Source organism: Heterocephalus glaber, unplaced genomic scaffold, assembly GCF_053883595.1.
Source record: "Heterocephalus glaber isolate CG9 unplaced genomic scaffold, H.glaber_assembly_v1.0 deba00000943, whole genome shotgun sequence".
In the NCBI taxonomy this organism is placed as follows: domain Eukaryota; kingdom Metazoa; phylum Chordata; class Mammalia; order Rodentia; family Bathyergidae; genus Heterocephalus; species Heterocephalus glaber.
In genome coordinates, this window is record NW_028258175.1 from 8357917 (window position 1) to 8382618 (window position 24702).

Below are 24702 nucleotides of genomic sequence, written 5' to 3' on the forward strand. Positions count from 1 at the left end.
TTGAACTCGGGGGTGCTCTACCACTGTACCTAGTCCCTCACTAGTTCTTTGGGACCTCTTGGACAACACAGTGTAATGGGGTCCATATGAATGTCATTTAGAGCAGATGAGTAAATGAATCACATCACAACCCTTCCAGTCAAACCCGAGATCTGGAATGCCAACAGTATGTCTACTCAGAAGCAAACACTACACTTTAATAATAAAAAAATCACAAATATGGAGAAGCATTCATTTTGCCTGACATTAACAATTAAACAGAAGAGCAATTTAAAAATACATGTTAACCAGTGTTTCTCATAACCAGATACTTGTCAGGAGTTACCTGTGGAGGTTTCAAAAATATTTAAACCCAGGCCTCTTTATTTTTTTGGTACCCGGGATCAAACTCAGGACCTTGCACTTTCGAGGCAGGTGGGTGGCGGCACCACTGAACTAAATCCCCGGCCCCAGGCCTCATTTTTGAAGAAGGCTGCAATGGTGGATCAGGACCTGAGTTTTTAATTTTACTCATTTATTTGTAATGGGGTGGAGGACTGAGGCCAGAGCCTTGTGCATGGTGGGCAAGCCCTCTACTACGAGGTACATCTCCAGCCCAGGACCCAAGGATTTTCCAACAACTGTCAGGTAACTCTGCTGTTTCCTTCTGGTTGAGTCACTGATTTTAGGTTGACTGGGGCACTTTGGGTTTTTTTGGCAATTGTTTAGGGGTGTGGGGAGCTTTCCTTGTAGATTTATTAGCAGTAGCGAAGAGCATGGCCTCTGGCTTTTTTGGAGTCTGTCTTAGATCTTTCTTCCCTGGTGAGGGTTTTCTTTGTTTCTTCTTCTGTTCCATTTTTGGCTTCTTTCCTGGACCTGCACCTGGGGTCTCAGGAGTTGACAGGGCCTTTCTCTTCTTGCCCTTAGGTGTGCTGGGACCAGGACTCTTTTTTGGAGACTTCTCTGTGACATGTTTTTGCGTCTAAGAAAAAGAAGAAAATTAAGCCTGGAACAAACAAACCAGAAAACACACACAAAGACCCACATCCCTAACCAACAACAAAGCTGGCACTCTTAACTACAGCAGTTTCTGTTTTTATCACTTATATCCCATAACGTAACCTCACGATGAAGATCCAAGGAATGATCATTTTCTACTATTAAAAGAATGTGAAAAGGACACTGGAGCCCCCCTGGTTCACTGAGGAAAACCACCCCTCCCTACAAGTGAGAGGAATGCCGGAAGCAAGCAGTTTGGGCAGAGCAGGAGACAGTGACCTACGTTGATTCTTTCCCACCTTGGCTATAAATCCTTCGCAGGGGGTTTGGGTAAGGGCACTCAAACTGTGTGTGTAAGGTCCAGCTAGGCGCCTGGTAAAAAACCTATTCCCCACAGCTAGATTCAGAGGCTCGTGGAGGGGAATATGTTATACGCCAGGAATACCGGGTTTCCAACCAGCCCAGGTGACTGCTGGTGAGAATCCAGCGATGAGCTCTGCTGCCTTAGAAGTAGGCTATGACACTCTCATTTTGCTTCCTCTGCAGTAAACAAACATGACACAGCCATACATTGTCATCCTCATGTTTCTGAGACAGGTTCAAATGCTGTGAATGTTTCCGAAGTTCTCCTTATACATGAGCCAGCAAACTACGCTTTTCTCATCTCCTTTTTTTTGTTTGGTACCAGGGATTAAACTTGGGACCTTGCACTTGCAAGGCAGGCGGCAGAACCACTGAGCTAAATCCCCAGCCCTTCTCATCTAATTTCTAACACATACCTGCCAGTTGCATTATAACAAAAGCAGCTTACTTTTTCTAAAAACATTTACATTTTATTATTATGACTGCTTGTTAATTTCAAGTATATCTGAAAACTCAACTGTACTCTGGAAGCTCTTTATAAAAATACTTTCAGGGGCCGGGGATTTAGCTCAGTGGTTTAGCCGCCTCCTGCAGAAGTGCAAGGACTCGAGTTCAATCCCCGGTACCAAAAAAAAAAAAAAAAAAAAAAATACTTTCACCAGTAGATGAAAATTCTGAGGATTATTGTTACCATGCAACTTGAAACAGGAAGAGTGTACCCACAGCCCTGGGCCCGTTTTGCCCTTGGCCACACCCTGCTACAGGGTCTCATTTTTTATTTTGAGACAAGGCCTTGCTATGTTTCCCAGGCTGGGCTCGAATCTGCAATCCTCCTGCCTCAGGCCCCTGCTCATTAGACAGACATCCTAATTATGAATAGAAACATTTATCAGAGAGCCAAAAGGCAATCATGTTCATTTAAAAGTATCTACTCTGGAATTTACAAGTCAGATTTCTATTAAGAATCATTGCAGGCAAGGGCTGGGGATTTAGCTCAGTGGTTCTGGCACCTGCCTCCCAAGTACAAGGTCCTGAGTTCGATCCCCAGTACCAAAAATTAAAAAATTTTTAAATCATCGCAGGGGGAGGTAACAGAAACTGAGGGGTTTTAGTGACAGGATCCTCCCAAGTGCTGCGATTATAGGCTTGTGCCACCACCATGCCCAGCCCCCCGGTCTGCTTTTTAAGTCTACAGGAAATGTTTGTTCAAATTATAAACACAGTCAAGTCCTCTTTCCTTGATTCCAAGGTGTATTAAAAAGTTGTTTACTATAGTCATAAGCTGCGTAATTACATTTTGGTCAAAGACAAACCACATTTATGAAGTCCAGTAAGATTTTAGTAGAGTTGAGATTCTTACTGCCTATTGATTTTGTAGCTATAACATAGCACAACACATTCACATGTCCGTCGTGATGCTGGTATAAACCTGTGCTGCTGGTTGCACAAAGAATTATGTATAGTAAATGATACTTGATGATGATAAATGACTGTTACTGGTCTGCATATTTACTATACCATGCTTTTTCTTCAGTACTGGGGATTAAACCCAGGGTCTTCGTACTGAACTACATCCCCGTTACCTTGCCTTTTTATTAGTACAGGTTTACAGTACACAATGATGACATTTATCATGGGGAGTTGGTGCATGTGCACATCACATCTTAATGTTTTTTTGCCCCCTATTCTTCCCAGCCCTCCCTGCTACTTCCAAATCTTGTTCTCTTTCCCATTTGAAAAAGATCTACTTCTTTCATTTTGATCTTTACATGCTATATAAGAGAAACCGTGTGATATTTAAGCTCGTGTGTCGGATTTATTTCATTTAATATTATGGTCTCAACGTGCAACCATTTATCCACCCCAGCCATTTTTTATTTTTTTGGGTACGAGGGATTGAACTCGGACCTTGTACTTGTGAGGCAGGTGGCAGAACCACTGAGCTAAATCCCCAGCCCTATGATTCATTTTTCAGGGTGACCCTGCCACGAAGTGACACACGATTACATTCCACTGACATTCACAAGAAAGACAGTTACAGTTAACGATCTCCATGGTTTTTCTAGTTTACTCTAGTATTTTCCACCATTCATCACTTAACAGTGCCTGCCTGGCTCACAGTGGCCACCAAACATTTCTTTGTGAATATTAAATCCTGACCTAAATACCTCAACATTTCCTTTGACTGGAGTCTCACTTATCGGTACCAGTTGTGGAATTTCATCGCCAGACTCCTTCTTCACTTTGACTTTGGTTTTTCCTTTGCCAGTCTTTTTCTTCCAGGAGCCACAGCTCTTCACGGAAGCACCTTTGCTTTTAGATGCTACACCGCCTTTCGTGAGGACCGACGCAGCCTTCTTAGCTTTTTCCTTTAACTTTTTTCTTTCCCTCTTCAACTGCTTTTCACGGTATTTCTCCTCTCTTTTCTTCCTCTTAGCTTCCTAATAAAAAATACCGGACACAATTTTAGCATGGAATACTATTATAGAAAAACAAATGGTAGAGATTTAGCAACAGCAGTTAGTTATTCATAGCTAAAGAGCCTAGACCTGTAGCTCTGTAAAGAAAGAACCCCATTACCACCACTTACACTGCGGACTCTCAGCCAGAGGTGCATTTTATGTAGTAAACTGTATACTGGTATTTCAAAAACTGGCTATCTGTGCTATGTAGATTTTCTTTTTTTCCCATTAACTTTACTGGTACATTTTCAGTATAAAATAGTTACATTCATCATTGGGATCTTGTACCATTACATGAGTTTCTTGGTTCTTTTTTTTCCTCTTCCCTTGCCCTCCCTTCACCCCCCCTTCCCTATTTGCAAAGACTTTGTTTCCATTTTTTTCCTTTTCTCACATTGTTTCTTTTCCCTCTTTTCCTTTCCCCTACCTCTCACAATTGCCCTGCTCCTTTAGACTTTACTTCCTGTTACACAATATCAATTATACATTTTTTAAATTACAATATCAAGATCTAGGAGACATTACCACCAATTTTACAGAATTTAAAAGGATATAGAAAGCATATTACAAAAATCTTTTTTGAAATAAATTTGACAACTGCTAAGAAGTAACTTGGAAGACAAATTAATGAAGCTAACTCTGGAGGAAATATAAAATTTGAATAGCACCTATCAAAGAAAGTATATTCCTAGCTTGAAAACCTACCTATATGACAACAACAGGCTCATATACATTTTAACTGATAAATTATATCAAACAATTAAAGCAGAAAAAAGAAGGAACACTTCTCCCCTCATTTGAGGAACTCAACATTGTGCTAATCCTAAAACTGGATAAAGATAATAGAAGAAAAAAGTATGAACATAGATAGAAATTTGTTTAACAAAACAAACTATTAGAAGTCAGATCTGGCAGGATGTAGAAAGTGGTTTTGTTATAGGGATGGCAGTGTTGGTTCAGCATTGAAAGATCCACCCCCAAAAGTCATCATTTTAACAGAGGAAAGGAAAAAGCCATATGATCCTGTCACTAGTTGAAGAAAAAGTATTGGACTAAATTCTACAGCTGTTCATGGTAAAAGCTATCAGGAGACTAGAAGTAGAACAGAAACTTCTCAAGAGATTAAAGACATGTACTCCATACTTCTAGCGAGAACGCCTTATATGAATGGAGAAGATACAATGATTTCTCCTTAAGGTGGGGAACAAGGGCAGATATGCTTACCCTTTATCTGTCCATTAAACTTTGAAACCTAGTCCCCACCAAAATAGTCTGGTAATAAAAATGACACAATTAGGATAGGATTGGCAAGGTAGAAGCAAAATCTTTATTTGTAGATGAAATGATCATCTACAGAGAAAATACTAAGAAATCTCTAGAAGCCCCTAGAACTTGTATTTGAATTTAGCAGGATTAGAAAACACAAGGTATATATAAAAATTCAGGTCTGTGTATACTTGCTATAAATGAAGAATTGGATATTGAAATTTAAAAGTTATGTAGGAGTACAAAGGACCTAGAAAAGTCTAAAAAAAAAAACAAAAGAAAAACAGTGTTGGAAGACGTTTAGTACCTAACTTTAAGACTTCTTCTAAAGCTACAATAATCAAGGCAGTGTTGGTGTAAGGAAAGACATATAGATCTATGGAATAAAACAGAATCTAGAAATAGAACCACACATATATGGTCCACTGAGTTTTGAAAGATTATTTAACATTTGTGCTATGTAGATATTTAGTGAAAATGTTGTATGTGTGAGTAATGAATAATGCTAAATTGTACAGTATGGCTTACGAACTAATATCTTAGCAAAACCTCACCACCACCATCACCACCCACCGACCATTTTTCTCTACTTCAGTTTGGAGCTGAATGTTAAAATAGTGAAAAATGTACACAGGTAGCAGTTCATTTTCTCTCCTAGAGTACTGTTATGTAAAATCTATCACATCAAATTCCATTTTAATAATTTCAACCTCTTCACAATACAGTCCTCAACTGTATCTGCTGACAAAGAGAAATAATTCAGATTCTGTTTCCACTAAGTTTTTTTTGTACCAGGGATCAAACTCAGGACCTTGCACTTGCAAGGCAGGTGCAGCACCATAGAGCTACATTCCTGGGCCCAAGAAGAGCAGTTTTATGTTATTTTGGATCATTTTCCCAAAGAAAACAAGTATAAAAGCAGGATAGGGCCAGGGATTTAGCTCAGTGGTTCCGCCACCTACCTCGCAAGCCCAAGGTCCTGAGTTCGATCCCCAGTACCAAAAAAAAAAAAAAAAAGCAGGATAAACTTGTTTTAAGGGGTAAGTGGGCACAGAAACCATCTGTGCCTTACTTGCTGATCCCTAACTTAACAACTATGTGGGATGAGGAGCGAATGAAGTAGAGAGAAATCAAGTCTCAGTATGCACACTGGGTAGAGAATTCTACAAGAAAGCCTCTTCACATATCCTGGGACCCGAGGAATCACATGGTCAATGTACAAGTGACCAGCAAGTGGAGCCCATGTCAATTTATGATCATGGTTTGGTTAAAATCTTTAGAGAGCCTCCAGCCTTCCATGTGCTTTAGGTTCATCCTGGGCTAAGAGGTACATACCTGGCAGAAAGGTACACAAATCCTTTGCAGAAAGGTCTCTTTTCTCTATTGCCATGGGTTATGTCTAGATGTTCCCCAAAGCCTCATGCACTCATAGGTGGTGCTTTTTGGAGGTAGCTAGATCTAGGGCATGTGATACTGAGATCAAGGGTGAGCATTACTAAGTCCACTGCTTAGAGTTGGCATAGTTCTGGATGTGGCCAAATGGATTTAACTGTAGATAGAAGGCCCACTGTAAGAGTGGGTGGCACCACTCAAATGGCTGGTAGCCTAAATTGGATAAAAGGGAAAGGTAGGCTGGCTGCTTGCTGCCTACCACACCAGGGACTGAAACCTCTACAAACTGTGAGCTGGAATAAACTTTTTTCCCTCTAACTTGTGGGTGCTGGATATTTTGTCTCAGCAATGAGAAAAGTAACTAAGACATTTTATACAGTAAGTTCCCAATTTATCAATGCGAGAACGTTTTAAAGTTGGATTTGTCTAAGTCCAACAAAGTGAGTCTTATATATTAAAGTTCACAACTCAAATATTCATTATATACTTCAAATTATTTCTTTAAATAATTTTCAAATGCAGTAATAAAAAACTAGCAGGTGAAGACAACTAGCTGCAGTATCAAGATGTCTACTTTTTGAACTACTGGACATTGATAAAACTCTGCTTAACATGTTTAAAGAATTAAGACAAACTACAATATTATGTATAAAAAAGCAACAAAGTCAAAGAACTAAAGAAATGCGAGAACAAAAATTAAAATCCCACTGGATATGATTAACATGGTCAAAGAAACAATCAACTGGGAGATTAGTTTAACAGAATAAAATTGAACTTGTTCCTACTCTGGCTTTTCTTCTTTTTTGTGGTAATGGGGAATGAACCCAGGATCTAAGCACTGAGCTGTATTGCCAGCCCTTTTAAAATTTTTTATTTTGATAGAGTCTCACTAAATTGCCTCAGGTTCGGCTTATACTTGTGATCTTCCTTCCTCAGCTTCCCAGAGCACTAGGTTTACAGGTGTGACACCATACCAGGCTTATTCTGGCCTTTACACAAGACAACCTGTCAATAGCACTAAAAGCCCACAAGCCAAACTAAAGAGTTACCAGTTATTTTAACACAGCCTTCAATTCCACCCCAACCCTACTACTAAGGATCTAACCCAGGGCCTCCACACTAGGCAAGCACTCTATCACTGAGCTACAACTCCTCCAATCAGCCTTACATTTTTTTCCCCCTCAGGTCTTGGGATTTGAACCCAGGGCCTCGTGAATTCTAAGCATACACTTTACTGCAGAGCACCACCCTTCTGTTTTGCCCACCAAGGGCAGAGTAACTGATAAACTGATTTTGTTTTTCCTTTCTCTTTATTCCTCTTTGCCTCTGCAAGGCTCCTTCTAGTAAGCCCCTTTCACACAGATTAAAATGCAAGACATGTTCATTTTCACGTGCCTTACTTGTTCACACAAATTTCTACCTCATTACCTGTGGAAAATGAGAACAATGAACCAAAGCACAATCCTGGGGACCCAGTAAATGACACTGGAAACGACAGCAGAAGTGGGAATCTGGTTTTCCTTACTGAGGGCCTAGTTTACCACTCTGATTATGATGCCCATTCAGTATTTAAAATTCTACTAACCTTTTCCCTCAGTTCACTGATGGAGATTTTGTTGGTTTCATTCCGATAAGAGATAAATGAGGAAAAGATGGGAAGGGAAACTGACTTCCCAGTTTTCACAAACAAGAGTTTCACACTTTTCCACTTCTGGAAAGAAAAAAAAGAATGTTATCTATACACAGTTTACTTTTTCTTTTTTTGGAAGTACTGGGAATTGAAATCAGGGCCTCTAGGCAAGCAATACACCCATAGCCCTCCTTAAAATTTTATACAGAAACAGGGTCTCACTAAGATGTCCAGGTTGGCCTCAAACTTGTGATTGTCCTGCCTCAGCCTCCTGAGTAGCTGGGATTACAGACACACACACTACCACCCTGGTAGTTATTTTGAATGGACAATCAATTGATACACATTTCAGATCATACCTCTGGCAATTTTTCTGAAAGACCTTCCGTCACAGCAACAATGTTTTCAGTGATGTGTTGAGCCTGCATTCCAGTGTGACCGATGCGTATAGCACTGAAATTTAACACAGCAGTAGACAAAAGAATTTTACAAAATAAGGCACAGCTAAAGCTGTGTGGAATATATGTAATCCTGAAATTATTATTTAAAAGGTGGAAACATTAAAAGTTTTAGGCTCAAAACAAATTTTAAAGGAAGACCTTTTATGTTCTAGGAATATTCTTCACTGAAATGAAATGGCATACCATAAACATGCAATTCATGAGCTGGCACCTGCCTAATAGAGGGTGGGAGGGTTAGTAGGCAGAGCCTGAGGAGGTTCTACGTCCTTCCTAGAAAATCCACAGGTGGCTGGGTGGGGCCTCAGCTGTTCAGAGAGGAACAACTCACCTGCTGTCTTTCAATTCTGCGGTGACCCTGCCTCTTATGTAACAGTCTTCCGGCAGGAGCCAGAACCATCCCTTCAGCTGAAGCAGAGTCTGGACAGGCACCAAGCAGGAAACCCAAACAAGCTCCTGGCCTGAAACTGCCCTGCCAGTCTACCTCCCGCCACGGGAACCAAAGGATGAGCCAGAGCTGGGGCTCCCACACCTTGCTCCAGGCAGAGGCTGGCACTGCCCACTCTGTGTGCCTGTTAGCCTACTGCCTGTGAGGATGGCTTTGGGTTCCAGGCAGCAAGGAGGGTGAGGGGAAGACAGAGAAGACAAGGAACTATAGTGTTTATTGGGGTAAGGTAAGAAAAAAAGATGATGGAATGATTTAGAAGTCCTTTTCTTCAGATGCCTCCAACTTTAAGCTGTGGTTGTTTTGACTTGAAAATCTCCAGCTGTCCTCATGATACTCTTTTTTTCCTTCCTACTCACTGATCCCACAAACCATGGATAGGAAATCCAGGCCCAATGACCACCTCTTGTTAACTACTTCAATGCACCAACCAAGGGGGATGTCCCTCAGCCCCACCTATGGCCAAAGGCAACATCAGAGCTCACCCACACTGAGCTCACTTTACCTGGAGACAAACTGCCCACTTCACATTCTCTGCCCAGCTCAGGCTGAGAAGCAATTATTGCCCTCAAAGGTCTTTTCTGGCACCCAAGTCTAAGTGGATGGACACTGAATTTATTAAGAAATTAAACCAAGGGCCAGGGATTTAGCTCAGTGGTTCCAGCGCCTGCCTCACAAGCACAAGGTCCTGAGTTCAATCCCCAGTCCTCCCCCCCAAAAAAGAAATTAAACCAAGACCAAGGTGGATCTTCACTTTAAAAGATAATACGCAAACTGAGAACTGCTAGTATTCTTTAGGCATAAATCTTATGTCCCTTGCTTTACTATCTAGACTTGCCCTGTCTAACATGGTATCCACTAGCCTTAACCACACAAGCTTAAATTAATTAAATCACAGAATATCACAAAGTTACTCAGACACAGTGGCCACATTTCAAGTACTCAGTAGTAACTATGTCCAGAGGCTCCTGTCAGAGTCAGCACAGACAGAGACAACTGTCAGCAGAGCAGAAGTTCCAGAGAGCTGAATACTTCTAAGGAAGGGATTTTAGTTTTAACAGAAGGGCCTGGTTTCATTAACACTGCCTTTTCAAAAAGTGGATTGTATTACTATTAAATGTAAGACCGAAAGAAGCACAAGTAAATGGTGTCACCTACCTGCAAGAACCACTTTTGGAGATGTTTAAGACAGTCCCAGCTAGAGTGCTGTTGATCTCTTTTGATAAATTCTTGGCCTGAAGGTTTACAGGTATTGGAACTCTACAAAAGCACACAGGCATCAGAATACAGTGTGTACACACCCATGTTTTCATTCTGTTAAAAGTCCAGTCACTGCTGAGAAACTTACCTCTTCCTTTGGTAGAAGTGCCTTCCTATGTGCGAGGGCAAAAGTCGCCTAATTCTTCCATCAGTAAGAAAGACATCAAAACTATTCAGGAGGCGGAGCTTGGCTTCATAGGCTTTATATTCCGTTTTTAAAATTCGGAAAGGAATAATCTAGAAAACATAAAAAGAGTAAAAATACAAAAAGTTAAGAACCCAAATAAGGAAAAGGCAACAATTTTTACTCAGAATTTAAAAAGTCCTAGAACCATGCCTCTCAGTTTAGTGAACACATGAGCACCTACAATGTGCCAGGGAGTATGCTAAATGCTGGGGGACAGGAGGACAAAGAATCCTAGCTAAAGATCCAGGGGATGATAAAGACAAATATACAAAAAACTACAAAAGAGGGAGAGTTAGGGGCAGACAAGTGATGCTCTGTAAGTATAGAAGAATAACATAAATGAGGAGCTTTTAAAATAATCTCCAAGATATAAAAATTCTTGATACACACATTTAGCTTTTAGGCCACAAACCTCAACAGCTCTTCCATGAGAGATAAGATGGAATATATCCTACCCAGAGACACACTAAATTAGAAAAATACTATGATATATAATACTTTATTATATATCACTTCATTTGAATTACATCTTTTAAATGATTTCAAAATATTAACCTGTTTCCTACCTGAGAGATTGTTTTAATTCCATGCTTGTTCAAAAGCTCTTTATAGAAGCGTTCTGTCTGTTCAGCTGACTGGAGTTCATCCTTGGTAAATAAACAGATTTCTGACAAATCTGATCGAGTATTATGAGGCAAGGACCTGTAAAATACACAAGGATTGAGGCAGTGAAATATTATTACAGAAATATATATATTTATATCATTCGGAATATACAGTACATTTACTGTCACTTTAATAACCTTTATTCATGCTGAGTCAGTACAGCACTGAAAAACTTTAGAATAATATCTTTAAGATATAATGGGGGTGCATGCCTGCAATCCCATCACTCTGGGAGGCTGAGGCATCCTGATTCCAAGTTCTAGTTCAGTCTGGGCTACTTAGCAACTTAGTGAGATCCTGTCTCAAAATAAGTGTCGGGGGGGATGCAGCTCAGTGTGAAGTTGCAATCCTTAGCACCACCAAAAAAAAAAAAAAAAAAAAAAAATCACCATAAAACACCCATAGGTCAAAGACTCAATTAATATTTGGGATATAACAAGTTAAAATGTAATCAAACACACCCAAATAGTCCATATGTAATTATTACAATTGCATCTATTACTACACAAGCATATGTACTTTAATGTGCCACAATGGCTTCATTTCATTAGTTCAGTCCTGGCTTAGAACTTTATCTTCTTGAAAAGTCTTAGCCCCATAAATAACAGAACTCAAGTTGGAACCAAAAACATAGCACAAGCCAAGAGGGACCAGCTAATATGCACTGTTACAGCAAGTCTTGAAAAACAACACAAGTCATTTCTTAGCCCAAGTGTTCTGAAGAAACAATATTCCTATAATCAAGAATAGCCAGAGCCAGGGCCAGGGATTTAGCTCAGTGGTTCCACTGCCTGCCTCGAAAGCACAAGTTCCTGAGTTTGATCCCTGGTACCAAAAATACAAGCATAGCCATACACAGCAGTATAATTTGCCATATGAGACTGTGCTGTAAGTATGTGACAGCAATCACCAAGAGTCAAGCAGTTGAGAAAATATCCTAAAGAACAGGAAAGACTTTCAAGAAGGGGAAACTAGTAAAGTAAAGGTGTGGAATAAAGAAAGCAAGCAGAATATGTAAAACAATGAATAAAAAAAATCTTGCTGGAAGATGAGCTAAGAGAGAATCTGGGAATGGAAAGTATCTTTCCTCTTTCTAACCATTCCACTTTCCCTCTTTTTGGGGAAAAGAAACAACCTATCCCAATACACTGCTTTCTTAAGCATAGCTGGCTCTCTGATACAAAAGCAGGGCTGCTAGACAAACTACAGGACACTCAGTTAAATGTGAGGTTCAGATCAACTAAAGCTTTTTTTTTTTTAATGGTACTGGGAATTGAACCCAAGGTCTTTGCACTGGGCTACATCAACACCTTCCTCCCTCTTTTAAATTCTGAGACATGATCTCACTAAGTCACTAAGTTACCCACACTGGTCTCAAACTTGAGATAATCTGTAGTGTTCAGTTCCAAAAAATCTTTTTTAGGGCCGGGGATTTAGCTCAGTGGTTCCGGCGCCTGCCTTACAAGCGCAAGGTCCCAAGTTCAATCCCCGGTACCAAAAAAATAAAATAAAATAAAAAATAACAAAAAATCCTTTTTAGTTTAAGTAGATCCCGAATAATGCCTAGGATCTATTCATACTAAAAAAAATTTTTATTTGCTAAATTTGCCAACACTACAGAAAGAGAATTAAGACTCCTAGCAGCAGGTATACAGGGTTTCCCCCTCACCTTTGGAAAGGAGTTCAATGTCAAGTTTTTAAGAGTCTCTTTAAGGAGAGAGCTTAGTTCCAGGTACATGTTTTAGTTTGGTAACAGGTTCCACTAAAAAACAAAAGGTACTTATTTCACCTTTGACCTCTCAAACACCAGGTTTTGAACCAAAAGACATCTGTCCCAAGAAAATTAGTGTAATTTCTGGAAAATTTTAGGGTTAGGGGCCGGGGATTTAGCTCAGTGGTTCTGCCACCTGCCTCCCAAGCGTAAGAACCCGAGTTCAATCCGTGGTGCCGGAAAAAAAAAAAAAAAAAACCCAAGAAAATTTTAGCATGTCTAAATTCCTATAGTTCTTATAGCACTAATTATTTTGTTTCATCTTAAATTTTTATCTTGAGTTTGCAAAGTTTCCATTAGAATCTAAGATGCAACTGTTAAAGATACAAAGAAGGAAAAAGCATATAAAAATAACAAAGATAGAAAATCAGAACTTACAATCTGACTCTCAGTTCTTTTCCTGGAATTTTCCATAATATCACCATTAAGAAGAAATTTTCATTTTCATTCAAAAGCAATCCATTTTTGTCCTTCCTGGACTTAGAATATGTCAACAAAGCTTCCACTGCCTTTCTAACCTGCAAAGTATAGATATACAAGTTAATTTCCTCAAAATAACAACACTATATATATTTCCCCCTTCCACTGACTATAATAAGCAGCCCCTAATACCTGCTTCTTAGGATGGTGCAATTTATACTCAGGAAGTTAAGAATCCATCCACAATGCCTAAACACCCGCCTCTAGCACCTGTCTACACAACGGCGCATCTTCTCAGGATTGGGCCAGATGGAAAGAGCTTCTCCCAACCTCAATGAGCAAGGCTGTAATCTCAGGAAAAGGGCACAAAAGCAAGTAGCGTTTTCGGAGTACTACGTGCCAGGCTCCTGGCCTCAGTGGTTTACACGCATTGCCTCCTGCGAACGGGGGGAGAGCAGAAGAGCCACTTTTAAATGAGGGATAAAGACTTGCAAAGTTAAGAAACTTGGCTAAGACCCAATAGTAGGAAAGCTAAGCCAGGTCAATCTCACCAAAAACCCCAAGTTATACTCGCAATCCAATTTGAGGGCCAAACCGCAAGTCTGGGCGAAGAAGGCGTCCATCGCACGAATAAACAAGTGGGCTATCTGAGGTGCATGGCCAGCGAAAGGCCCTACTAGGGGTCCGGGGGCGTCCACCGAGGCCTGGAGCCCGCGCGGTAAGTTTCCTGGCCTCACCCTGCAAACCACCCCCCCCCACCCCACGCTTTACAAGGGTCACAGGCACCCTGCTTCCAAACCTATTTGCTCAAGGGCTACTCACCTGCTCTTTGTCCAGCTTCTCCAGGGAGGTCAACTCCGCTGGAGTCGAGGTGGCGGCTGAAGGCGACTGTACGGTGGAGGACGAGTCCTCCATTTCGCTCACTCCTCGTGCAAACGAGACCAACCACGGGAGCTGGTTTTCTGTGCGCACGCGTAAGAGAGGCCCCGAACCGGAAATCAGGGGGCAGGAGCCGAGCGCCTCTGCGTCACTTCCGGGAGGGCGCGCAGTTTGATTTCTCTGCGTCGTGATGTGGAGCCTGGATGGCCGCTGGAGGACTTGCTCGCTTAGGCTTCAGTCAAAGCCTCTTCAGTGAGGCAGCACCGCTCCTTCTGTTCTTCTTCTGCGTTCCGTGAGGCGCGAGACCTGTGGACACTTGTTGCTCTTACACGAAGGAAATCGAGAAATCGCCTTGAGGCGGGAGAAGAACCCTGTCAGGTCACCCAGTGGAGTCTTCTGCTCTGCGGCGCCTGCGGGAAGAGCGCGGCGTCCTGACTCCGCCACCCTCCTGCAGGGCGACTTTAGGCGACGCCTCCTCCCGGTTGGTGGAGCTTCCCTGAAATAAGGAACAGAAACATCAGACACATCGTGATCCGGCGTGAGGCTCCCAAAGATGAACGAGATCCGGACCGTTAGAGCTTCTGGTCTCCCACAGGGGCGGGAGGTAAGAGTCTATGCTACGAGTGAGTGTGGAGCTGGTACAGTAGAACGTGTTCCTCCCGCCCCTAGCCACCGTACCGCAGTATCTCCTTGCTACTCTCCAGAAATGTTCTAGCCATTTAGTCTTTAGGAAAGACTTCTTTTTTCTCGTTATGGATGGAGGGTTTTTATTTTCTCCCAAAAAACAATAGCGTAGTATATCCATTGTTCTGCACCTCGCATTTCCCCCCTTAATACACCGGGGGCGGGGAGGTTGATACAGGGTCTCTCTATGTAGCCCAGGCTGGCATTGAACTCGCAGCGGTCCTCCTGCCTCAGCCGTCTGAGTGCTGAGATTACAGACATCCGCCACCATGTCCAGCAGTATACGGTATTCTGAAGGTTGTTCTAAGTCTGTACATGAATCTCTGCTTCATCTGTTTTAATGGCCGAATGGCACCCCACTGTGCAGCAACTTTACAATTTGTTTAGTAACTTTTTGGTAGACATTCAGAATGGTTCCAGTCGTTTTGCAACTAGCTATGTAAAGTTTTGAGAGACTGAAGAATAGATGACTTTCTATTTCAGATAAAGAGCTCCTTCCACGAGGATGTTCTGCTGCTAATCTCTAATAAACCACTCCCCCCTTACCGGGACTTGAACTCAGGACCTTGAACTTGCCAGGCAGGCGCAGCGCCACTGAGCTACATCCCTGGCCCACCACCTTGTTTCTTTTTGTTTTGTTTTGTTTTGTTTTGTTTGTACCGGGGATCGAACTCCGGTCCTTGAGCTTGAGCAGCAGGTGGTGAAACCACTGAGCTAAATTCCCGGCCCCACCACCTTATTTTTTAATCAACTTGTAAAAGAAATGTTTTTTAAGTGGTTGGCACCTATTTCCACTTGTCTATTGTAGAATCTAATATAAGATGAAATTAGTTTTAGCAGTGTTAGGAATTGTTCCATTGGGCTTTATGTATCAACATCTTGGAATATTCTGAAAAGAGTATTGGAGCTGTCAGATATTCTGTGCCTTGAATTCAAGTTTGAAAACCAAACTTCTGTGCCAAGGAAATGTCATGAATTCAGATGAAAGAGCATAGGTGTGTTTGGAAACAAATTGGTGGATGAGGGATGTGCAAAGGGAAAGAATATGAAGTGAAGCTAGCGAAGTAGGTTAAGGAATTAGTTATCAAGTTGATGGTTTATACTTATTTTGGAGAAATTGTAAAGATACAGGTTTTGTTTTGGTGATGGTGGTGGTTTTTGTTTTTTGAGACAAAGTCTTGCTATGTATTTCAGGCTGGCCTTGAACTCACTATATAGCCCAGCCTGGCCTCGAACTCAAAGCAATTCTTCTGAGTGCTGGAATTATAGGTAGGCGCCACTACACTGGCTTAAGATTCAGAGTTTTGAACTTTTTGGCAGGGGAGAAAGAAAGATAGTGATGGGTTATGCTTTAGGAAAGCAAATTCATTGATACTTCTTACCTCAAGTGATGGAGATTCATTCTTTCCTGGAGTGTGGACTAGATTTAGTGAGTTGCTTCTATCAAACACAGTGTTGCAGAGGCGATAGGATGTCTTTTTTGAGATTAGACTGTGATTTCCATCTTGGGTATTATTTTTCTCTCCCTATTTCTCTTCCTCACACATTCTTTCCTTCCTTATCACTTGGGAGGCAGCCATGGAGAGAAGGAAGCCAGCAGCCATGCTCAGGCAGCCTGCCAGCAACCACATGAGTGAGCTATTATTTTAAGCCATTAAATTGGGGTCATTTGTTATCCATTAATAGTTAACTAGTAGGGTTGATGGTATAGTTCAGTGGTAGAACACTTGCCTAGCATGCATGAGACCCTAGGTTCGCACACACAATATTTGCAGACCTCCCCTCTTCAAACCTATCCAAATATTTACTTGTCTTCACTTAGAAGTCCTACTAGGAATTCTACTCAACAAGCCCCACCACAAACACATTGTCTTCCTCCAGACATCTCTCAAGTTTCCTCTCTCCATGATTGCTACTACCAAGCCAAATATGGGAGTTACCCTTCTTTCCTCCTTGTCTGCCAAATATGGTCAAAATAAGTTGTTTATTTCTTTTAGATATCTCTTGTTTTTATCCAATTCTTTTTATCCCTGCTATAATATTGTACAGGCCATCATCATCATTATAATTATTTGGCCTAGGTTATTGTAATGGCCTCCTAACTTGTCCTCCCACCTCTAATTTTGTATCTTATAGTCCATTCTGAAGCGATCTGTGTAAAATGCAAGCCTGATCATATCAAACCTGATCATGTTTAACCACCTTCACTAGATTATCATGTCATTGGGATAAGGCATATAGCCTTAATTTGCCTTATATACATAGCCCAGTTTGCATTTGTTGTCTGGTATCAGACCTAATTTAGCATTTGTCTTGGAAAAAAAACGATTCTAATTTGAAAAATAAATCCTATGCTCTCCCTTAAAAGGCTAGGTACTCTTCATCTCCTTTTCACCTAACTTCACACACTGCCATCCACCCTTCAGTCTTTAGGTCCTAATTTCAGCTCTGCAGGTTCCACTTGTCTTCGAATGTTCCAGCCTGCTGGTGTTTCTTCTTGGAACACTACCATCTTCCTGCACCATCCCCCATCTCCATATACAGAACTTCTCCTGATTTCTGCTTCATGTTACTTCTAGAAAATTCTGGCTTAGGTTCTCCTGTTCTCTATTCCAACATATTTATAGTTTTTCTACCATAAGTGGTTCTCTCGTATTTGAGGATAAGCTCTGAGAGGGTAAGGGAGAGCCAATTAATGGTAGGGAAACTATCAATGATATTTTCACCATTGTTATCTTCAGCATCTAGACCATATATGATATAGTATTTCTTTAGGGAATAAATAATTTACTAAATTGGCCTGAGACAAGGCTTAGGAAGAGGAGTGTAGGAAACTATTGTGGTTTTCTAGGTGTTGAGTCTGATAGTAGAGTGATAGCAACAGTGGGGTGATAGTGGACAAAGTATGTATGAGACTTGACCAAAACATAGATATACAGGGAGAGAAATTCAATGGCTCTAAATCCTTAAGCCTGAATAACTAGGCAAATGGGTGGTAGTATTGATACGACTTGGGAAGGAAGGAGGAGTGACAGATTTGGAGGCAAAGATATTTTTCAATAGTTTGATTTTAAAGGTTCAGCAGTACATCTAATTGGTTCTGGAATGTGAAAGACAGCATTCCTGAACTAAAGAAAGAAATTTAGAAATCACTTTCATAGCAGAAATAGACGAATTGCAAAAGTAGGGCTGAGTAGAGGCTGTGGAAGCCAACCATAGTGGCACATGCCTTTAATCCAGTATTTTGGGAGGCTGAGGCAGGAGGACTGCAATTTCAAGTCCTGTCTAGGCAACCTCAAAATAAGAAATAAAAGGACTGGGGATGTAGCTCAAGAGACAGAGAGAGGAAGGGTGGGGGGAGACAGACAGACAAAGAGGGTGCCATGTTTCACAAGTCATGAAGCAGTGGAGATATTTGATGATTTGTTAACACTATCAAATACTGAAGAAGCAAAGTAGAATACAGATGAAAGGCCCTTTTTAGGGAGCATTTAGGTCCTGTTGCCCTTACAGAAAGTAATTTCAGTGAAAGGATTATGAGGAATGTAAGAGATAGAAGAAAATGGAATGATGGTATATTTTTAATTTTTATCACTATAGAACTGAATGAAAATATTGATGTTCCAGAAAATTTATTACCAGTTCTTTTTGACATCCCAAATAACATATATAATAACATTTATTCATTATTATATATAGCATTTTAAAATTATTTCTTAGCATTTTTGGTTTGCCCACAAATTGACCCCCTCCAAGGTAGTCACTTCATCTTTAAATTCATAGGTACAAAAATAATAATAATAATAATAAATTCATAGGTACCCAATTTGTGTGTGGTGCCTATCATGAGCAGTTACTACCTACAAGGTGTAAAGCAGGATGTGATAAATACTGTGTAAGTATAGGTGCACACATGAACTTAGGTGACTTAAAAACTGAGAGAATAGCCAGGTGCACCTGTAGTCCCAGCTACTCAAGAGGCTGAGGCAGGAATTGCCTGAGCCCAGTTAAGGCCAGCCTGGGCAAAATAGAGCCTATCTGGTGAGAAAAAAAACAAAAACAAAAAAACCCTCCAAAATGAAAACCTGAAAGAATAACAATAATAGTGAAAAGTTTCTCTCCTTGGTGTGATAATAACTGTTGATTACTTCATTTCCTCTACTGGATTGTGTTGAAGGGCAGGATTGATCACACAGGGCCTTCCTGGAACAGAGTGAGCAAATAGTGAATGTTGAAAGAATCTGAATTTTTTCCTGCCTTCTTAGGGCTTTATGCACTTTCTTCCTCCTATTATCTTTTGGTAGATGTCTTTCTACTTCATATGTACTCTTTGAGACAGTATCATGCTGCCCTCCCTTCTTCCCTCTCTTTATTGATTTGTGGTACTAGGAATGAAACCCTGGGCCTCACTCCTGATCTACACCCTCACCCCTTTTTATTTATTTTATATATATATTTTTTGTTTGTTTTTTGAGACAGGGTCTCACTATGTAGTTCAGGCTGGCTTTGCACTCATTATGTACCCCAGGCTGCCCTTGAACTTGTGGCAATTCTCCTGCCTCAACCTCCCAAGTGCTGAGACTACAGGCATGTGCCACCATGCCCAGCTCAGCTGTTTTTAAAATATTTGAGACAGGGTCTTGCTACATCATTAAGTTGCCCAGGTTGAGCTCATACTTTCAGTCCTCCTGCTGCAGCCTCCCAGCATGCTGGAATTACAGGCATGTGTCACCAAGCTCAGCTCAGTTGGTCTTTTAGAATAAACTAACCCAAAAAACCCATTTTTTTGTTAAATTTGACTCAGTCTGAGAGAAATATTTCATTCCTAAATTAAGTAACTATTTTTATCCATGTCTTTGGGTATTTCAATAGTTTTTCAGTGCATGTGTATGTATGTCATAATATTTATCCATTCACTAGTTGATAGACATTTAGGTTTTCTTCCAGTTTTTGGTTCTGATGAGTACATACGGGCTGCTTCCAAGACAGCTATAAGTTGGGCCAGGGATTTAGCTCAGTGGTTTTGCCGCCCGCCTGCTGCGCAAGCACAAGAACCCGAGTTCCTTCCCCGGTACCAAAAAAAAAAAAGACAGCTATAAGTTATGCTGCTATAAATATGGGTATGCATGTATCTCTGTAATATGATGACTTTTAACTCTTTCAGAGAGAAGGAATATGTTATTTGGAAGGGGAATAGCTAGTTTGAATGAAATTTCTAGTTTTAGTTTTTTGAGGAATCTCCATACTGATTTCATAATGGTTGTACCACTTTACATTCCCACCAACAACGTAGAAGCGCTCCTTTTTCTACCTGCAGCCTCACCAATATTTGTTATTATTTCATTTCTTTAGGATAGCCATTCTAGTAAACCTAGTATTTGTAAAGGAATAGCACAGGTAGTCATAAGAGACTGAATTAAGGATTAACTCATTCTAAATCAATTTTACTACTTTAAAAAAAATTATATGCAAAGTATCAGAAAGAAATCAAAGTGAACATTTCTAATTGAACAATTGTTAACTTGTATCATTTCTTTTATAGTAAATGTAAGTTTTAAGTATCAAATTTTAAATTCATTTCAACAGTTCAGTACAGGTCTCATTACCAAGTTGTTTCTCCCTAAAGGTACTGCAATATCTCTCTTTGAACTTGTAGTTTGCCTTAATAGTTGAAAATGTTCCTGCTTAACCAAATGCTGTCAACTATATGAAAAGCAGTACTATATAATTTTATTAAGTTTGATAAGTGACAGTGCAATTGCCTGCCAGGGTTGAGTGTTGCTACATGGCAAAGCTAAAGAAATTTCATACCAGTTACTTCAAAATAAGAATTTGCTAGAATCAACAGGTACATCTTGAAAACTATTAAAAATTTTTCTTAGCTGTGCCAAGTCAGAGTAGTTACAGATGTCAGTTAACAAAAGACAAATGAGATGACAAAAGAAATGTCATACCTGGATTATTTTTAAACAATTTAAACATTTTTTGTTAGCATCCTCAGGATACCTAGCACGTTCCTGGTACTGAAATCTGCCACATAGCATTAACCTAGACATAATAGAATTAATATTGCTTAAATATAGGAAAGAGGTGGAGTAATATTGCTTAAGTACAGAATGTGACTTTTTAGAAAGGTTGAAAGGACATAGTTTTCTTAGAAAGATCTGAGTCTGAAATCTATCCCAACTGTGATTTACTAGTTGTTCAGCTATGGACAGGTTAGCCAGGCCTTAATTTCTTCATCTGTAAAATAAAGATAGTTCCCCATAGGACTTAAGAGAATGCAGTCTGCAATGCCTGGCACATACATAATAACCTAAGGTTAGTTAGCTCTCCTTTCCTTTGCTGAGAATAATGTGATCATTATTACACTTGATCTTAGCCAAAAAGCCGAGAAACAATTAATGTGGTAATTATTAAAAGGATTGATAAACTGTTTAGGGGCTAGGCAGGAGCCCCAGTGCACTTGTGTTCAAGTAGGGAAGAAATGGCAAACTAAAAGAAATTGATACTAGATTCTGATTCAAAGAAAAACAAACTTGGGGCAGGAGTCTTAGAGAATAGACTACTGCAGTGGGGAGAGAAAATGAAAAGAAGTTTTCAGTAGCCCAGCTCTATCTACCTAAGTCTGCTGATTCTCTGTACCCCTACACAGGCTGCGTAGGTATCACAAGCAGAGGTACAAAGTATACATAGTGTACACCAGCCCCCCACTTTATAGACAATTGATAGACAACTTTTTCATCCAGCCAACCTCAATTTAGAGAAATTATGTTCCCTGAGGAATGTGATATGACTATTTTAAAATTATTTCTTCATATTTGAGTCAGGGTCTTGCTAAGTTGCACTGGCTTTGACTTGCTAGATAACCCAAGCTGGCTTCAAATTGATGATCTTCTCGCCTCAACCTCCAAGATATTGCAGGTGTGTATCACCATACCGGGCTTACTTTCTAGATTTAAAAAGGAGGGGGTACTTTTCTCATTGGACTTTTTCATCATTGGAGATAAACAGCTGACAACTTGCATGACTGTTCTTTTATCTAGTACCAGTATAAAATTGGTGAATGCTATGAAGTTCAAGGTGTATCTTTAAGAAAGTTTTAAATAGACATTATAAAGTGTTAGTGTTAGGTCATGATACAGGATCAATAAAAGAATTTCTAAAAAATAAATTACTACGGCTGGGGATTTAGCTCAGTGGTTCTGCCGCCTGCCCCGCAGGCGCAAGGACCCAAGTTCCATCCCCAGTATCAATCAGTCAATCAATCAATCAATAAATAACTTGAACACATGAAATTACTGCCCCTCAAAAAAAAAGTTGGGGATTTAGCCCTGAGAGATACAAATAATGTTAGTCCTGCAGCCTTGCCCCAGGGAACATGAAGTGTGGTAAGGACAGTCCAGTGTTAGAACTGGTAACATCATTTAGAAACAGATTAATTGGAATAAAAGCACCCAAGATTGCACTGGAAAGTAGAAGGGAACTTTTTATTTCACCACCTCCAGGATCATGAAATTGTCAAGTTTCATAAAAGTAGATAAAAAGTTGTTTGTATTTGCAACCAAAATGACAAAGAATCCTAATTGGAAAATAAAATTATATCTCCCTTTCAAGGTTAGATCTTTTGAAATGTGGGTTACTAATAAAATGGATATATTACTCAGCAACAAGAGTGAATTACTGATATAACATGGATTAATCTGGCAATGATATGCTAAAGTCAAGAGCACATCCTGTGTAATTACGTGTGTGGAGTTCAAAAACGGGCAATACAGTGGTTGCTTTGGCTGACTGATTAAAAAGTGACAGAAGGGAACTTTCTGGAGTAGTGGAAATGCCTGTCAGCTGGTGTATGTACAAAGTTGTGTACACTTGACAAACTTGTAAATTTAAGATCTGTGCATTTCATCATATGCAAATTTTACCCTAATAAAATAAAACATCCTCTCCTTTGTACACAAGTTCTGTCTGCTGGAATTTCTTTACAAATTGTATTTACTCCTAAGAATCTTACTCTTTGAAGACTTCATATCCTGAAATTCAGCGTATTTGTAAAGGAATTAAGATAGAGATATAGAACGAACGTAATCCCAGCATTTGGGAGGCTGAGGCAGGAGAATCACCATGAGTTTGAGGTCAGCCTGGGCTACATAGTGAGTTCAAGGCCCTGTCTCAAAAAAAAGATAGTGATGTAGATTGAATTTATTTTTTAGCAGGGGAGCTCAAACTCAGGACCTTGCGCTTGCGAGGCAGGCAGCAGAACCACTGAGCTAAATCCCTGGCCCATTGTAGACTGAATTTTTCTAAGTACTGTAATGTTTATAAGCAAACACAAAGTTCAACCTAAATATAATTACACATTGAAGAATGCAAAACAAGTTAAATGTGTGTATTACTAGTAGCCAGACTTTCTCGGTGGTACTGGGAGATTAAACCCAGGACCTCCTGTTTTAGCACTCCCCAGAGCTACATCCCTAACCCAGCACCTTAAATGTTTTTTGAGACAGTTTCAAAATAAAATTCACATAGCATTAAAATGGCCATAAAGGCTTAAAGTAGTATAATCTTGTCACAACAGGGGTTAAATGAAAAATACTTTCCAGGACCTGTGTTTTCACATGATCAGACACTAAACTCTTCTTTCTAGGTCCTTTTAAATCTGGCAAACTTTGAATTTTTATTTTAGTTTTTTGGTCATCTTTTATTCTAGATTGGGAGATAATCACTCACTATAAAGCTACAGCATTCCTGGTTGGGAATTTAGCTCACTGGCAGTGCGCCTGCCTCACAAGTACAAGATCCTAAGTTCAATCCCTGGTACCACAAAAAACTATAGCATTCCGCTTTTTGGGGGGTGGGTGGGGTGGTAGTGGTAGTGCAGATTGAAGGCAGGGTCTTACTCAGTTGGCTAAGTAGCCCAGGCTGGGCTCAAACTTAACATCCTCCTGCCTCAGGCTTTTAAAGTGCTGATTACAGGTGTATGCCAGCACACCTGGCTATATCCCAGGTTTTGATGCTCTTTCTGCTTTAAGATGTGCTGATGAAAGATGCAAGTCTGAAATTGGTTCCATGTACCATGAAATGCAAAAGTCCATCATTAGTCTTTTACTCACTGCCGTACAGTGCTGGTAACTGGTGCCCAAAAACATCATAGAAAGTTGTTCTTTCAACAAAGCACATAAAATATGCTTATTTGGTGGGCAGTGTTGGAAGCCTTGTCATTTAAAGGTTGAAAAGTGTGCTCAATTCCTGGGAAATGTCACCAGATCCTTTATTTAGAACTTTTATAATGTAAATCTCTCCTTTTTGATTACTGCAAGCTTGCTCACAAGTTCTAAGCCAAGACTGGTTTGATGCCAAACACCTATACTACAGACTAGTTACCAAAACTTGAGGTGCTTTCACTTACAAAGCTAAAGCAGGAAGTGATTCTATCTTATGGTATAAAAGATGAGTAGTATACAAAGAAACATACAGTATTGTTGCCATCCAATTAGCCACTGTGGATACTACTTCTGCTTATCATTAGTTTCTTGCTCTTAGACAACAAAGAAGGGCAAGCACTGTTTGGTCTCTTGATTTTTATTAGAAGTCCTGAATCTGTAGAGGTTCACAGTTCTGACAACTGATCATTGTTCCCCCAAAACTTATTTTTTCACATAAAACTACATACTGTGATAGTTATTTCTTGAGCACCGTCTATAATCCATCTTTTATAGAGTGGCTATTTTCGTTTGTTAGGTTTCCATAGTTTCCAATCACGTCTGTGAATTCTTTGATAGCTTTTTAGAACCATCCAACAATTCTGCTGATATATGGTTCCAATACTTAATACAAA

General features: G+C 40.1%; 1 protein-coding gene across 2 annotated transcripts; it reads right to left on the reverse strand.

Moving 5' to 3' along the window:
• Positions 1-171: 171 nt before the first annotated feature.
• Positions 172-14314, reverse strand: Rsl1d1 (ribosomal L1 domain containing 1). Of its 2 annotated transcripts, XM_087209138.1 has the most exons (10): positions 14121-14281; positions 13491-13735; positions 13257-13396; positions 11008-11143; positions 10343-10491; positions 10153-10254; positions 8451-8544; positions 8047-8172; positions 3510-3782; positions 172-961 (listed from the first exon to the last, which is right to left on the reverse strand). In XM_087209138.1, the coding sequence occupies exons 3-10, from the start codon at positions 13301-13303 to the stop codon at positions 665-667; spliced, it is 1224 nt and encodes a 407-aa protein (XP_087065264.1). In that variant the 5' UTR covers positions 13304-13396; positions 13491-13735; positions 14121-14281; the 3' UTR covers positions 172-664. The 2 variants fall into 2 exon arrangements, with proteins under 2 accessions (XP_087065264.1, XP_004855918.1); XM_004855861.3 differs by lacking the exon at positions 13491-13735 and having other exon boundaries at positions 14121-14314.
• Positions 14315-24702: the final 10388 nt, after the last annotated feature.

What these genes read in the sequence shown, in the direction of transcription:
- Rsl1d1 (XM_004855861.3), bottom strand. Translation starts at nt 14,213, where the DNA reads ATGGAGGACTCGTCCTCCACCGTACAGTCGCCTTCAGCCGCCACCTCG. An exon ending in AGAAGCTGGACAAAGAGCAG is followed by an intron (nt 13,397 to 14,120) that starts GTGAGTAGCCCT and finishes TATACTTTGCAG; the next exon opens with GTTAGAAAGGCAGTGGAAGC. An exon ending in CAGTCAAAGGAAATGTTGAG is followed by an intron (nt 962 to 3,509) that starts GTATTTAGGTCA and finishes TCTTTTTCTTAG; the next exon opens with ACGCAAAAACATGTCACAGA.